At 47.2% G+C, this 14,225-nt stretch overlaps 1 protein-coding gene across 2 annotated transcripts in view; it reads left to right on the top strand.

The window, feature by feature from the left end:
- Positions 1-1,589: 1,589 nt before the first annotated feature.
- C1QTNF7 (C1q and TNF related 7) overlaps positions 1,590-14,225 on the top strand; it is a 65,336-nt gene continuing 52,700 nt past the window's right edge. The window contains exons 1-2 of one of the 2 annotated variants that reach the window (XM_037530257.2): positions 1,590-1,756; positions 2,001-2,061. In XM_037530257.2, coding sequence (XP_037386154.1) covers positions 2,013-2,061 — 49 coding nt within the window. In that variant the 5' untranslated portion in view covers positions 1,590-1,756; positions 2,001-2,012. Of the gene's footprint in view, positions 1,757-1,853; positions 2,062-14,225 lie in introns of those variants that run through there. The other variant, XM_037530256.2, reaches the window with a different exon arrangement.

Raw genomic sequence — 14,225 nt, forward strand, 5'->3', positions numbered from 1 at the left:
TCTCTCTCTCTCTCTCTCTCTCTCTCTCTCTCTCTCTCACACACACACACACACACACACACACACATTGCAAATGGTGTAACAGTGATGGGACAAACACCATAAAAATTCCTGTACCCCAGTTCTTCTATAAATAAATTAATCATTAAAAAATTCCTATTCAGAAACCAAAGAACGGAGACACATGGCGAGACAGACATGGGAGAGGCCCTTCCAGGTTCCTCTCCTGGGTCCCTTGTGAGGTGTTTGTTGAGGAATTGGTCCCCCAGGCAGCCTGCCATCCACTTCTTGCTACTGAAAGAAGTTGTTTTCAGTCTTGAAAAAGATTCTGAGTGCATAACCACTTCCCTATAGTTTTAGAGCCTTTCTCTCTTGCACTATTTCAATCAGAGACATTATTCTGTGCCCATAGCATGACAGCTACTTTAGGTGACTCAAAAATCACAGTGGACAATAATCTATAGTGTTTGAAATAATTGATGAGGTTTTGGTCCTGAAACTGGTTTGACTAAGTATACACAATGAGCATCCTTAATAGGGCATGCCTGTGTCCACATTTCTATTCCCCACCAAATGGTTCACTTATTTAATGACTGTTTCCTATATTCACTTAGGGGATTTAGTTATATCACAACCATTCATTAAATGTGGCAAAAAGTCCACATTATCCTACGTTTGCTCTCTGCACAAGCGGCCACATATTTGCAAAAGTTGCTCAAACTGTCATTGGTCTGATCCTAAGGAATCAATAAACGCTTATTATCTATGTTGTTATTTGTTTGTTTGTTTATTTCTCTTGTTGAACATATATAGGCTGTTTCTGTCTCAGAGCTGGTATAAACAATGCTAAAATGAGCCCCTTTTCACCCACACCTTCCAGCACATCTGCCATTATCTCCTTGGGATAAATTTCTAAAAATAGAGACGCTGGATGAAAGATCATTTGAAGGCTTCTCATGTGTTTTTCTAAATTGCTTTCCTGCCACATCTGCTTTAAGATGTAAGATAAACAATTTTAATCATCATTTTTAGTTGACCATATTAAGTTGGCTGCAATTTGAATCCACAAGTGTGTGTGTGTGTGTGTGTGTGTGTGTGTGTGTGAGTGTGTGTGTGTGCGAGAGAGAAAGAGAGAGAGAGAGAATGGTAGTTGGGGACAGGTGATAGAAATAATAAAAGCAGCAACATCAGCTAAGACTGAAGGCAGAAGACTTATTTAACTGTATGGACAGATTGCAAAGTGTGTGTCCTTCCCAAAGCTTACAATTCATAAACAAGAGAAATGTTAAAATAAGATCATGCAAATACATTATTTTAGGTATCAGCCCCTTCTCAGGAAAACATAATGCACACTAATTTCCAACTGTCAAACAGACAAGTTAGGGAATAATTACATAGCAGCGACTGTGTTTTGTGTTAGCAGGACTGATGCTTAGACACAATTCCACTAGTTACCATTGTTTCAGAAGATAGAACACGGAGTTTTCTATGCGCTGGTTCTTGGGGGGTTTTTTGTTTTTTGTTTTTTTTTTAAGCTTCCAGCATAGCAATGCCATTTGGCTGTAAGACATCACTTCAAAAGGCAAAAAAGCAACTGGGAGGACACAGTAAGAGGACAGCGGATAAGGGAGAGAAATACAAGTGTGTAGATGCCGGGAGCTTTTTTGCTCCTCTTTTGCCTCTGGCCAGGGTTTGCACAAGAACGTCAGCGCCCTAACTCATTCCTAACGAGAGTATATATTAAGTGCTTTGAAATGTGAGTATTATGGGAAGGATCACAGTTGCTTTAAATTATAGCAGTTGGCTAGTGCCTGGGAGGAGCGGAAGGTTATTTAAACCCAGAAAGGCAATTGCAGAGCTTTGAACAACAGCATGAGCTCCAAGCTTCAAATGCGTTCTCCAGCTCAGAGCACTTTATTTTTTCCTCAAGTTGTTTTTTGTATTGTTCGGAAGTAGCTTCGAATACCAAATGCATATTTCTGCTTTACTTTTTTTGGAAGGTTTCTAACTTCATGGGACAGCCAAAGCAGGCAAGTCTGACATCCGTGCCGTCTAGAGAAGGTAAGTTACTGTTTTTGCTGCACTTTTTCTCTTGTTTCCGCCTGTTTGGTATTCATCGGGAATATTTACTGGAGAACTTAAGACAGCTACTTGTAACGAAATAGAGAACTTGCAGGAAGTATGTCAACAAATGATAAATCAGCAATTAGAAACCCTCAGCGGTGGGGCTTTCTCTTACTTTCTATTCTGCTGGACCCAAGACCCTCTGGAATGTCATTGACTACGTGATAAAGGTCATTTCTTTTAAAAAATGGATGTGGGTCTTCAAGACCTGCAGTCCATGTGCAGACCAGCATCCTCCAGTGTGGTGGTGGCCCCAAGGCCAGAGTAGCTGGGTCTTCTTCTCCCGGTGTAGGGAACTTGACTTCCGGAGCTGCCGGCTTTTATTAACTGAGAGACCTTTCCCATGGACGATTAGAACATCAGTCCAAAAATTCTCTGAAGTGTGGTTGCTATGACTTCTTATAAACTTGTTTTGCAGAATCTGCTTCTAAAAGTTAAATAAATCATTTGCTTTTCCTGGGTCAGAACACAAGAGGATGTTGCAGGGATTATGTCCCCAGGGGGAGCGAGAGGAAACAGCCCCACTGAAGGTTTGCTCGCTCAGGTTGCAGTTGACCGGCTATGCAGGTCGCCAACTGGGGACTGGGGTCTTTGCTTTCACCCTTGCAGCTCAGAAACAGGTGGGGAGCAGAGAGGTGAGAAAAGTCCTGATTTTTCATGGCTCGGTGGGGGGCCCAAACCGGGGAGAGGGAGGTCCTCAACCCCGAAGAAGGTCTCTGTTATCAGCGCTCCGGTCTTCCCAGGCAACACTCCAGGAGCAAAGCACTAGCTCTCCACAGAAATGTGCAGATTCCTGCGGGCTGCGATCCTCCCTCCGTGCACACATAGGTACTCGCAGGCCCCTGGGGACATCTTAAGCCATGTCAGTCTGCAAAACCCAGGGCTACAGAAACCTTAGCAGAGGCCCTCAGGCCTGGGGGGGCAGTGCAAGGGGGCCCTAGATGCGCTGGCTGGACCGGCCCCACCTGCATACTGAATCAGCTCTTGCTGTTTCTGGAAGATTGTTTCTGTCTGTGTCAAATTGTGATTAGCTAAGGTGGATGACAGTGGCCTCCCCAGGCGTTGTCAGAAGGAGCCTCAGGTCAGAGAGGACTGGGACTGGCGAGCAGAAGGGAGCAGGCGGCCCCATTAGCTCATGGCAAGGTGTCACGACGGACTTGCAGCTCCTTTCTCGTGCAGTCTGTGAGCCCCAGCCTCGTGGGCCTGCGCTGCGCATCCATGTCGCTCCCTCCACCCTCTACCCTGGCCCCGCGCGCGCCAGCACCCGGAGCCTTGGAGAGACGAGATGGTTCCGTCTCTTCCTTCTCCATTCACAGGCCAGTTCGGGCAGCCCCCACCCTATTCGGAGGGGGTCCCCGGGCCCCCACCCCATGACCTCATCGCAGGCAGCGGGAGGGCTGGGAGGCCGGGGTTGCGTGGCGCCTGAGCGCGCCCTGGGGACGGGCGCGGCCGAACATGCGCAGCGCGTGGTGGGACTGCGGGGGTGTGGGGCGCCGGCTTCCTACCCCCGCTCCCCGCGAGGCTGGCGGCTTTTCTGGAAGCCAGAGCCATAGACCCCACCTCCGGCCGGAGAAGGCCCCAGACAGGACAAAAACAAAGAGGCAGCTAACCAGGTTGCTGCAAAATCCTCGGCAGCAGACTCATCTGAGGCTCAGTCCTTGGGGGGCCGGGGGGGCTGGCCATGAAACCTGGACAGTGCCCTGGAAAGGACAGGTCAGGGTCCTCCCCAGAAGGACCCAACAAGAGGCCCCATCTGCCTCCTCGCCTCGGAGAGACTGGGGGAGAGGCAACATCTGCGAGGGACGGTGGGGGCGCAGGGGACCGAGGGAGGCCCGTGTTAACTGATGAACTGCCGGGCAGCCCCGCCGTGCGTCTAATGATGGCTTGGAACCAGGCTGTTCCAGGGTGCAGGGACAGTCTCAAGCCCCAAGTCTGGGAAGCAGACCTGAAAAGCCCCAGGCTGGAGAACCAACCCTTGGAACAATTAGGAAAGAGACGCCATGGTAATTGAACCCACCCAAAAGAGGATCTAGTCTGTGCCAGAACCTTATTCACCAAGGCTCTTTGAACGTGGCCCTTGACAGAGACATCCAGCTTGACCAGCCTAGAAGTAGGTGGAGAACGCAAAGAGGGACTTTGCATGTCGGCTTGCTGAAATTAAAGCAGCTTCCCATAGAGTTACAGCTAAACTAGACCTTGAACTACTGTCAACTTGTAGAAAGTACAGGAAAGCAAGAGCAAAGCAGACTCTTCTCATTAATTTCATCTTCTCATTAATTTCAGCCTTTGCCCATGGTTTGAAGACCTACTGTGAGCATTGTCTTCCTGAGGGCCAGGCATGGGACAAAAGCTAAATAAAACAGCAGCCTACCTTCAAGGAATTATCAGTCGGAGAGGGGAAATAAAAGATGCACTCTGATATCTCAGATGCACATGAGTTGTTAGGAGGAAAACGCAAACAGAGGCTCAGAGCAAATTGGGGTTCAGAGAACAGGAGACGGCGGGGTCCCGGAATGAAGGTCGGAGGTGGCACTCTCTGACATTCACCACTTTAGGGAGCTGTGCTCAGTGTGTTGAAACATGACTGACCATGTGTCTTTATAGAGCTGGAGGTGGGTGTTGATGTGTCCATCTCAAAGATGAGGTGACTGAGCCCCAGAGAATGGTGTCACCCACCTGGGTCTTCCAGGAGTTAAGGGCAGATGAGGGTCTCAAGCTCAGATGCAGCTGATGCTCGGCACCACCCCTCACCCAGAAAAGAATCCTCAGAGGAAGTAATGTGCAATCTGACCTCACAGGTCAGGTGAAGATTGGCAGAGGGGCGTTCTAGGCAGCAAGGAGAGTATTAGCAAAAGTGGGAGAGAAACCAGGGCAGCGAGGCCCTGGGAAGTCACCCTGGTAGAGCAAAGTGCGTGCACAGAGAAGGGAATGTGCTGAAAGACTGGGTTGGAATCAGATCACAGAAAGCCTTGAATACCATAACACAAACTTTGGGGTTTTTTTAATGGAACAATGATTAACAGTTTATAAACAAGAAAGTAACATGATGAGGGCAAGAATCTAAGATGATTAATCATTCTATGGGAGGGGCCAAGACTGAGCCTGCAGTTACGAAGAGGTGTTTGTCCAGGTACAAGACCACGCCAGCGTGTTCACAGCACTTCAGGGGGGGAGGTCCACCCTGGGCCACCTTCTAAGTCACCACCAAGACCTGGTCTGTCGTAATGGGTTTCACATGACCAGCCCTGCAGTCTCTCTGAATCCAGCTCACCCCTGTAAAAATGGGATGGGTGGACAAAAGAAGGGACAGAGCGTACTAGTCGAACTTTGAGGACCTTCCCAGTTCTCAAATTCCATGAAGATATATTGCTAAACACTTCCATGGAACTAACTGTAGAGTTCTTATTCAATCATTGGGATCCAGATTCTTCTTATCAAACAGGCATATTTCCAAAAGAACTTTAGGGCCTATAAGCATTTAAGAGCTTAGGACTACAGCAGTTACATAACAATAGTATTGGCATGAATTGATGGGGGAGGGTGTATTTTAACATATTCTTCAGGGGAAAATTTTACTCATATCTCTAGCTATTTGCCTTTTGCAAAACCCAGCTGTCTGTCTCTCGCTGTGAGAGCTCTTGCTACAGTTCATACCACACTGGGATCTTGTAGTATATTCAATGATATTTATTCATGTTGGCACCATGACTTCTGCCAGATCCCAAATAGACAGGAAGCTTCTAAAGTGTAGGAATTAGTTTATCTTCAGATTCCTGATGCCGAAAATCTGAGTTCCATCTACCCCATCGAAACACAGTTCTGCAAGAAATGTCACTTCATTTTCTTTAACTCAGTTGTATCAGATTCCAAGGATTCATGCCAGCAGGAACTTTCATTTCAGAAATTTCAACCTCCAAAACCAAGGTGGTCTTCCCACACACCAAGGGTGCCCATTCATATACTGCTTTGATGGCTGTGGACTCTTCAACTTCCATTTGGGAACCCGGGTCACTGTGAAGGCCAGGCCCTCCAGTGCCTGAGCAGCCCTCTGCCTGGGAGGTCTGGCCATAACTAATGAGCATTTCCTGGATACACTGACCTGGATACCCCAATCTCTCCAGGTCTGGGGGAGCTCCCAGTACAGGTCCCTCATCTCCATCCCCCCACCCCCAACTCTTGGGCTTGGACTTTCAGAAATGAAAGTAAGAATTGCTATTTTCAAGGAACGTCTGCTTCCTGTGAACTAGAAAACTCATAGGACTGGGCAACATTCCTAGGGTAAGGTGGGGCAGAGACCATGCTCAAGTGAGTATTTCCCTAAGTGAGTATTTTCATGCACCCTACAGGGAGCCGATAGACATCAGGGAAATGCATGCCCCCCAAAACAATGAAATGGCTTCTCCCAGTTGCTCAGTGTGCCGCCAGGGGAGCTATCATCAGGACCAGCTCAGGAGTGTTTTCACAGGTACCTGCATTTTGCACCTACAGTCTCCCTGTCCCCATTTTTCAAGCAAGAGGTAACTAGCTTGTTTAAGACCTTAGAAGAACTGAGAGACAGGAGTATTTCCACTCAAGTGGTGCCCTTCTCTAAAACCCACACACCCTTTCCGCCCAGCCACACGCATTCCTACAAAGGATTCCTGATTTTCTCACAGTCCAGAACACTTGTCCTTCAGTAGCCCTTTCTAATTAAAAATATTTAAATGAGACTTTTTCCCCAACATAAACAAAGTGTGACTGTTCCTGGTACAGTAGCAATTCCATAGAGACATTTACACTTCGCTTCATCATTCATCTGTGGGAAGCAGCGAGGAGACTTAATCCCATTGGAAAGATGAGAGCAAGGTAAAATGCATGGACTTTTAGCAAAAGAAACAAGTTAGTGGTCACAGAGCTAGAAGAGAGCTCAAAATCTGACATGCATTTGTCTGTCTCTACCTCCAACTCCAGGGAGAGAGTTTGTCCTAATTATTGAAAGACTAATTATAGAATAATATTAAAATCATGTGCCCAGGACCTGGAGACCCAGGACTGCGTGTCCACCCGAGATGGGCAGTCGCCACCTGCTCCGGTGGTTTCCAGGTAGCAGATCTTCAGACTTTTCAAGAAAATTCACTTCTCTGGCTTTTTATGTAAAATGTTCCTATAAGTAAATAAATAAACATACACATAATGTTCCTATAAAAACACCTACTATGTGCTTCATCTATAAGAAGAGCAATTGCATATTTTTCAACTCAGTGTCACCTGGAAACATCAATAGTTCCTGTTTTCTTGTTTCATGGGATATCTCAAGGGCTCCTGCCCTTCAAACTTTCCTGAATAAACATGTACACACAAGCACACTAACACTCCCCTGGAAATAGTCACATCTAACAGAGCACAGAAGGTATGTCTGCAGGGAAACCCTCATTCGGTCCCCCCAACCTCTCTCTATTTATCCCTATTTTGCAAAGAGGACCCAAAGCCAGACTGTCACATGGGCACAGGGCGTGTGAATACTTCTTGGCAAGTGGCGCTGGATGGGTTGATGTCCCTTGGGTTGGAGGAGAAAATTTAGAATACATGTTACTGCTGAGGCTCAAAGGGGAGGGCAAGTTGGGGTCATCGATGATCCTTCTGACCTCTTTTGGTAACTTTAAATCTCCACACCCCTGGACGAGGCCACTGGGGCTCACATGCAGAAATCCCCAGAGCAGGTGGCTTATGCAACAGAAATTCCCTCTTAGAGTTCTGGAGGCTGCAAGTCTAGGGTCAAGGTGCTCCCAGGGTTGGTTTACAGCCAGACCCCATAAATGTCAGCATATCCCCTTCTCCACACCAAGTAAAGTAAGTTCCAGGACATGCAAAATAAAGCAGTTGATGTAGAAATCGAAAGTTAAAGCCATGAGACAGTGGAACAGCAAAATATGTGCACCTCAGGCCCCATCTGGTTACTGTGCTTGAGCGTGAAATTTCACTTCCTGGCGGCCAAACCCAGTCCTTTCAGACTTAGGTGACTCATGTCTTCTCTGGTGTGTCCTGGGTGCGGGGCTCAGGGAGGGAGAATGAACTCACTTTCTTGTGCCCAGATCCTCATCCCGCCTCTGAACAACTGTTTTCCCCAACGCTCAGCTGGCTTTCCTGCATCCGCTGACCTCTCCCTGCCTCCCGGGCTTATTGTGCAAAGTCCTGCTCTACATCGTTCTGTGTAGCAAAGAAACCAGATCTTATAATTAAGGCGATTTGTAGTTGAAGCTGTCGCTCGGATGTTGTGCAGGGCATCTGCCATCCTCGCTGAGAGAAAGCTGACGGAAAGCGAGTTCAAGCTACAGCTGGGTCGTTTATGGGAGAAAATTATCTGAGGAGGGAAGGGAGGGGGAGGCAGGAGGGAGGAAAGACTTCTCTGAATCCTGTTCTACTGCCCCTGAAGATACTTTCTTCATCTTCTTTCCTCTTACTCTCCTCTTTCCTCTCAAGCCTGCGCATTAACCCATATCTCCAAGCCGGCCACTCCCCTGCAATGAAAAGCTGGACCTGAATTCCAGCCCTTTGGTTATTGGTCCAGACATTCTCCCAGGATGCACCTGACACCAGTCAGCGTGGCCATCCCAGGGATGTTCCCCCCGGACGTCACATGTCAGCGGGGCCAGGTCCAGCTGCACTAGAGCTGGCATGGTACAGGGAACGAGACGTATTAAAACCAAGGCAATCAAGGAATGGCTGCAGGTCTACACTGGAGAAGAGAAAGCTGACAGCGCCTAGAACGCTGATTTCAGCCCTTAGACTTGCCCTCAAGGAGGAATTTTGAAACTGTTCTCCAAGATTTGCCTTCAATTTCTTGGGAATCTAATGCAGAGAGGATTTGACCTGAGTTAAAATCGAGGTGCTGACATTTTCAGGTCTGTGCCCTTGGGCAGTTCCATCTCCCTCCCTCCACTTTCTTGTGATAAAAAATAAGAATAATAGTCTCCGTCCATGAGGCTGTCATGTGGTGTCCGCTGAGCCATAGCTGAGGGTAACATTCCTGGTACGTCGCCTGAAATGCGCTGGGAAAGCCTAGATACACACGGTCATCCAGCTGCTTGGGTCATGAGGCATAGGATTTTCTTTTCTTCCCCTCCTACCTTCTTTCTTTTCCCATAGCCAGCCAGCCATCCCTTGAACCTGCATTCAGTAGGTTTTTTGATTAACAATTGCAAATTTCCTTTAACAAGAACGCAGCTACAGTCCAACTCGACATTGTCTGAATTACAAGCCTTGCCTCTTTACTACACAAAACCACATTCTGAACAGGATTCGAGTGAGCCCCTAAAAGAGATTCAGCAGAAATGATTGGCAGGTGGAAAAACAGAGCTTGGCAACATTATACAAAGAAAGGAAAGAGGGAAGTTTGACTGTGGCTCACAACCTTCGCTGCATCATCGTCATCCACAGGGAAGCTCAGAAAAACCTAAAGCCAAGCCTCCACCCCAGACCATTACATCAGAATCCCTGGGTGTGGGAACCCACCGATAGCATGTTTAAAGGCCCCAGGTGATTCTGACGTGCAGCCAAGGGGGAGAAGAGCTGTCTTAAAGCAAGTGGGCCCGGTGGGGTGGAAGCTGCAGAGCTGACAGGCAGTGTGCTGCATGCTGGTCTGAGCGCATCGCATCGCAACTCCTAATTCTAGAGAGACCTTTGCAGAACAGCTGCGGAAATGCAATTAGACTGTGAAAGGCTGAGTGGCCAGGGAAGAGTGGAAACAGGCAGGGCTTAGTCCACCGAAATCCTTCAAAAAACAAGGTAGAGCCCAAAAGGAAACTTGGGGAAGAGGAACTTGAGGAGTTAACAAAAGCCAAATCATTTATTTTCAGAAAATGGAGGGAACCCAAAGATGAGTCTACTATGTCTTAGATGCTGGTCATTTAAATTTTGGTAAATAGTGAAAAAAGTTTGCATTGACCAGTCGGTTTCATCTTGATGATTTGAAATTCATCAGGGGCTCTTGACCTGGAGCAGGTCCTCTGCTTTATGCCGCACTACTCAGTTCATTTCAATGGCCGTGTGTTAAATTTTCAGCTGTGTGTCAAATACGTTACAGGATTATCATCCCCAAACTTCCCGGAAACCTCTACTGTGGTTGCCTCCCATTCTACAGAGGAAGAAAACTTGCAGCTGGTGGAGAGTGGTTCAGTGATTTGCCCTGACTCAGAAGGCAGCAAAACCAGGATTTGAACCTGGGCCTATGGGACCCCAAAGTCCATGTTTTATTCACTCTGCCATTCTGCCTCCAGACAAAGCACAGATCCAATCCTTGGAGAGCTGCATGTTTCCATGGAAACCTGCAGAATAACAAACACTGTTCCCTGGAAGGTAGGGTCCCCACCCCAGAGTACCTGGAAGAAATGGAGGACAGAGAGAGCCACAGCTCTTACTTCGGGTGGCCAGAGGGCTTGGCCAGGCACTAAACATTTTAGAGAGGGATGGGCTGCGGTCTTGCCATCACTGACAGATGCCAAGGGAGGCACAGCAGGAGCTGCCAGAATTGGGGCTACTCACACCAGCTGATCTGAAAATTCAGTGTCCCGGGCTGCGTGCTCAGGTGCAGTGGGGTTTGACAGCAACTGGCACTCTCATGCTGTTCCTGTCCACCATCTGTCCACTCTGTCCTCCTTCCCGGGCACACAGCTCCTGCCGACTTCTGTCTGCCAAATAGCTCAACCCGTGCCAGCTCATTTGGCCACCTTCTTTTCCCAAAACCTGATCTCCACATCCCTGGGTGGCCCCTGAAAACTCAGTGTCCATTTGCAGGCAATACTTACTTCCTAGTACATCCAGGTATCTGTGGTCTGCTTTGATTTCTAGGATACCAGCCCAGAGGAGAATGAAATCTAATAGAAGCTATCACATTTGCTGCAAATAGCTGCATCATGTGTGTCAAAGCGATGGTTCCCATTCAGGCTTCCTTCTGCAGACAGGGCAATTAGCTGCCCCGTGCACTCAGATGAGGAGTGAGCAAAACGCTGCTTCTCTTCCATTCAAGAGGCCTGGAAATTGCTTATGCAACATCCACACAAAAGAGCCAGTGGCATTTTATGTTGCCTTTTAGAAAAACATTTGAATGTTGTGTTTTAAAAGAAACTGGCCAGCAAGGTTATTCCAGGACAAGTATTAGATTCAGAATAAAGTTGGGTCACACCACACGGAGACTGTTTAGTTTGGACACATCACTAGCTATGCCCATAAAAGGGCAGTTGGCTGAGCGTGTTCCTCTTGGCTCTTATTTTCAGAGTTTCTTCAAAAGTTTATCTAACAAAAGTTTGAGGGAAGCCATGTGATGCACCCATAAAAAACAAACACCTCAGATAGAGTTTGTGTCGCAGACCACATCATCCAGGGAGTTTGGGGTGACTGAGGCAAGAGTTCTGTCTAGGGCGCCCCTGACTGGTGCCGAGAGGCTTTGGGAGAAAGGAAAGGCAGACGTGAGCCCCACATCCTGATGAGGTGCTGGGCAGACATGACCTCATGCAGGCCTCCCTCTCACTCCCAGCTGGTCACATGCCCACTTCCCAAGAAAGAAAAGCTGGGGATGACATCGTTGCTTCTTAAACCCAGGGTACAGCAAACCTTAGAAATCTGTCTGTAAAGGTGGGGCTACTAGAAGGGGGAGGGAAAGAGAAGGGCAAATGGCAGAAGGAGTCCCATGGAAGATAGTGGGTGCCTTGCTGGTGGGTGTGGTGTGGTCACATATATCTGAAGGTGTGAACCTGCACCCCCAAATCACACAGTGTTGTGAGCCAATCTTACCTCGTTTTTTAAAACAATGTGTTTGAATCAATGAAAGACGGAATCTTAGAAGATAATCAAAAAGTAAATACATCACGCAATGAAGCTGTAGGCCCTGTGTCTAGTCGAACCTTGGAAATTGGAAGCTGAGGTTTCCTGTGAGTCTTAAGCTCCAGTGGAGGGATTTCTAAAAACTCACGAATCTCCACGAAGAAGTACCATGGTCTTCTCCAACTCCTTCAGAGCTGTTTCGTGGAAGGCTTAGTTTTATACAGTTAATCCTCATCAAAATCCATTTTCCAACGAGGGAAAATAAAGTTCAGAAGTCTCAAGCTTCAAAGGAGAGGAGGCTGGGCAGGGCAGCTTCTTGAAGGAATGAGAGGATCCACATACCCAGCAGGGAGTTGGGGGGTTGTTCTTGACAAAGGCCAGGGAGCCCTATTCGATCTAAGAACGTTCTGGAAGGAAAGCATTGAGATGAATGATACGTAAGAATTGGGTAAGAGTCCAAAGTGTGAAGGACTCGGGATCCAGGAGGGCAGGACGCCTTTCTTCTCAAGGAGAGAGGATGAAGCAATGGCGTGAGAGCGGCATGTGGACAGAGTTGTAGGAGGATTAAGCTGTGGAGGACGGCAAGTTGGAGACCAGCGGGGGACTCTCCTGGCTGTTCAGATGTTCTGTGGGTCTCTCAGGCTCTGCTGAGTGGATGCAGCAGGATCGTTTCAGATTAGGGTTTATCTATCTTTGACTAAATACCCGGCAGTGTGGTGTTAGCAGTATAATATTTCTCTTCTTAATTTTTTGAGGAGTCTCCCTACTGTTTTCCATAACGACTGCATCAAACCTGACAGCTATTAATAAAAGAAAAAGATGGTGAAATTCTACCACTTGCAACAATATGGATGAATCTAGAGGGGGCTGTGCTCAGACAGAGAAAGACAAAAAGCATGTGATTTCACTCAAATGCGATAGAAACAAAACAAATGCAAACACTCCAATTACCAAAGGACGAATAGTGGTTATCAAAATACCAGTACTTATTTCCAAGGTACTAAATCATGCACTTGAATCTTTTAGCACTGAAGTGATAGAAAATCTTGGTCCTATTTAGACAAACTCTCTTTCTGGAATGTCTACTGCCTGTTCCTAATTCTGACCATGAGAACTGCCCAGAATAAAGTCAACCCTCTTTCCACAGATATTTGAAGACACTACCAGTTTCCTCTCTCAAGATGGCCACATCCCCCCTTCCGTCTCCCCATCTCTCAAAATTCCCCCAGTTTCACCTTCCTGGGACATGTTCTAATCTGTCAGAAGTTAATGGTCATCCTCTTAGGCTCTGGAATAAAATGAGTGGCCTCAGTGCCTCCCTGGTGGCGCAGCGGTTGAGCGCTGGGTTGCAAAGCTGCTCACAGCCTCTGCACCACCGGTTCGATCCCGGCTGCTCCCCGGGTCCCACATGGCACGCAGACCTCTCCTGCCACCCACTGCTCCCCTCAGCAGTGTACTTCGGTCCTTCTGCCTGCTCTACTCCCGGCTCTGGCTCTGGTGAATTCTCTCACCCTTCCGCGCTTCTGACTGTGCCCAGTGCTTGTATAAATAAATAAATATATCTTTAAAAAAAAAAAAATGAGTGGCCTCAAACTCTGCTGGTAGGATGGTGAATTTATGCAACGTTGCTGGGAGTATTTGGCAATATATATATGAAATTCTTAAAAATAAGCATATTCTTCCATGTTGTAAAATTTATTCTAAGAAAGTAATCATGGATGTGTGATAAAATTTAGTTATGAGGATGTTCATGACAGGGCGCTTTATTATTCCTGCCTGTGGAAGCAATCTAAACTTCCCAGAATAGAACCACATTACAGAAGTGTTGGCCCATCCAGTCATTTAATACCATGGAGCCATTAAAACAACAATGGGAGCCAATCTACATTGACTTACCGAAGGATTTCTATAACTTTATATCAGAGATTATAAAAGAGGGGCTACAATCTTATTACATTTTTATTAAAACATCCATCTACCATAGAGCAAAACATCCCGAGAGGTTAACAGTAGTTCTGTAAGCTTGATTCAATTTAATGTGTTTCTTGTCTTTGTTTTTCTGCAATAAACTATTACATTCATAATAAGGGAAACCAATTCTGTTTAGTGTGAAACTCCTGACTGCCTTCAGGAAAGAGTCCAAACTCCCTGGCCGGGTACACGAGGCTGTTTTATGATGTTACTTCTTGGGTTTCCTCTCCAGAGGGTCCTCACAAGCTCTCCCCATGTCAGCCCTTGTGAGCGGCCTGCTCTTGCTCCGATGTGTGTCACTGTTTTCCACCTTCCCACTTCTGCTCGAGGCG

Source organism: Talpa occidentalis, unplaced genomic scaffold (genome assembly GCF_014898055.3).
Source record: "Talpa occidentalis isolate TD23 unplaced genomic scaffold, MPIMG_talOcc4v2.1 talOcc4.6, whole genome shotgun sequence".
Taxonomy (NCBI): Eukaryota; Metazoa; Chordata; class Mammalia; order Eulipotyphla; family Talpidae; genus Talpa; species Talpa occidentalis.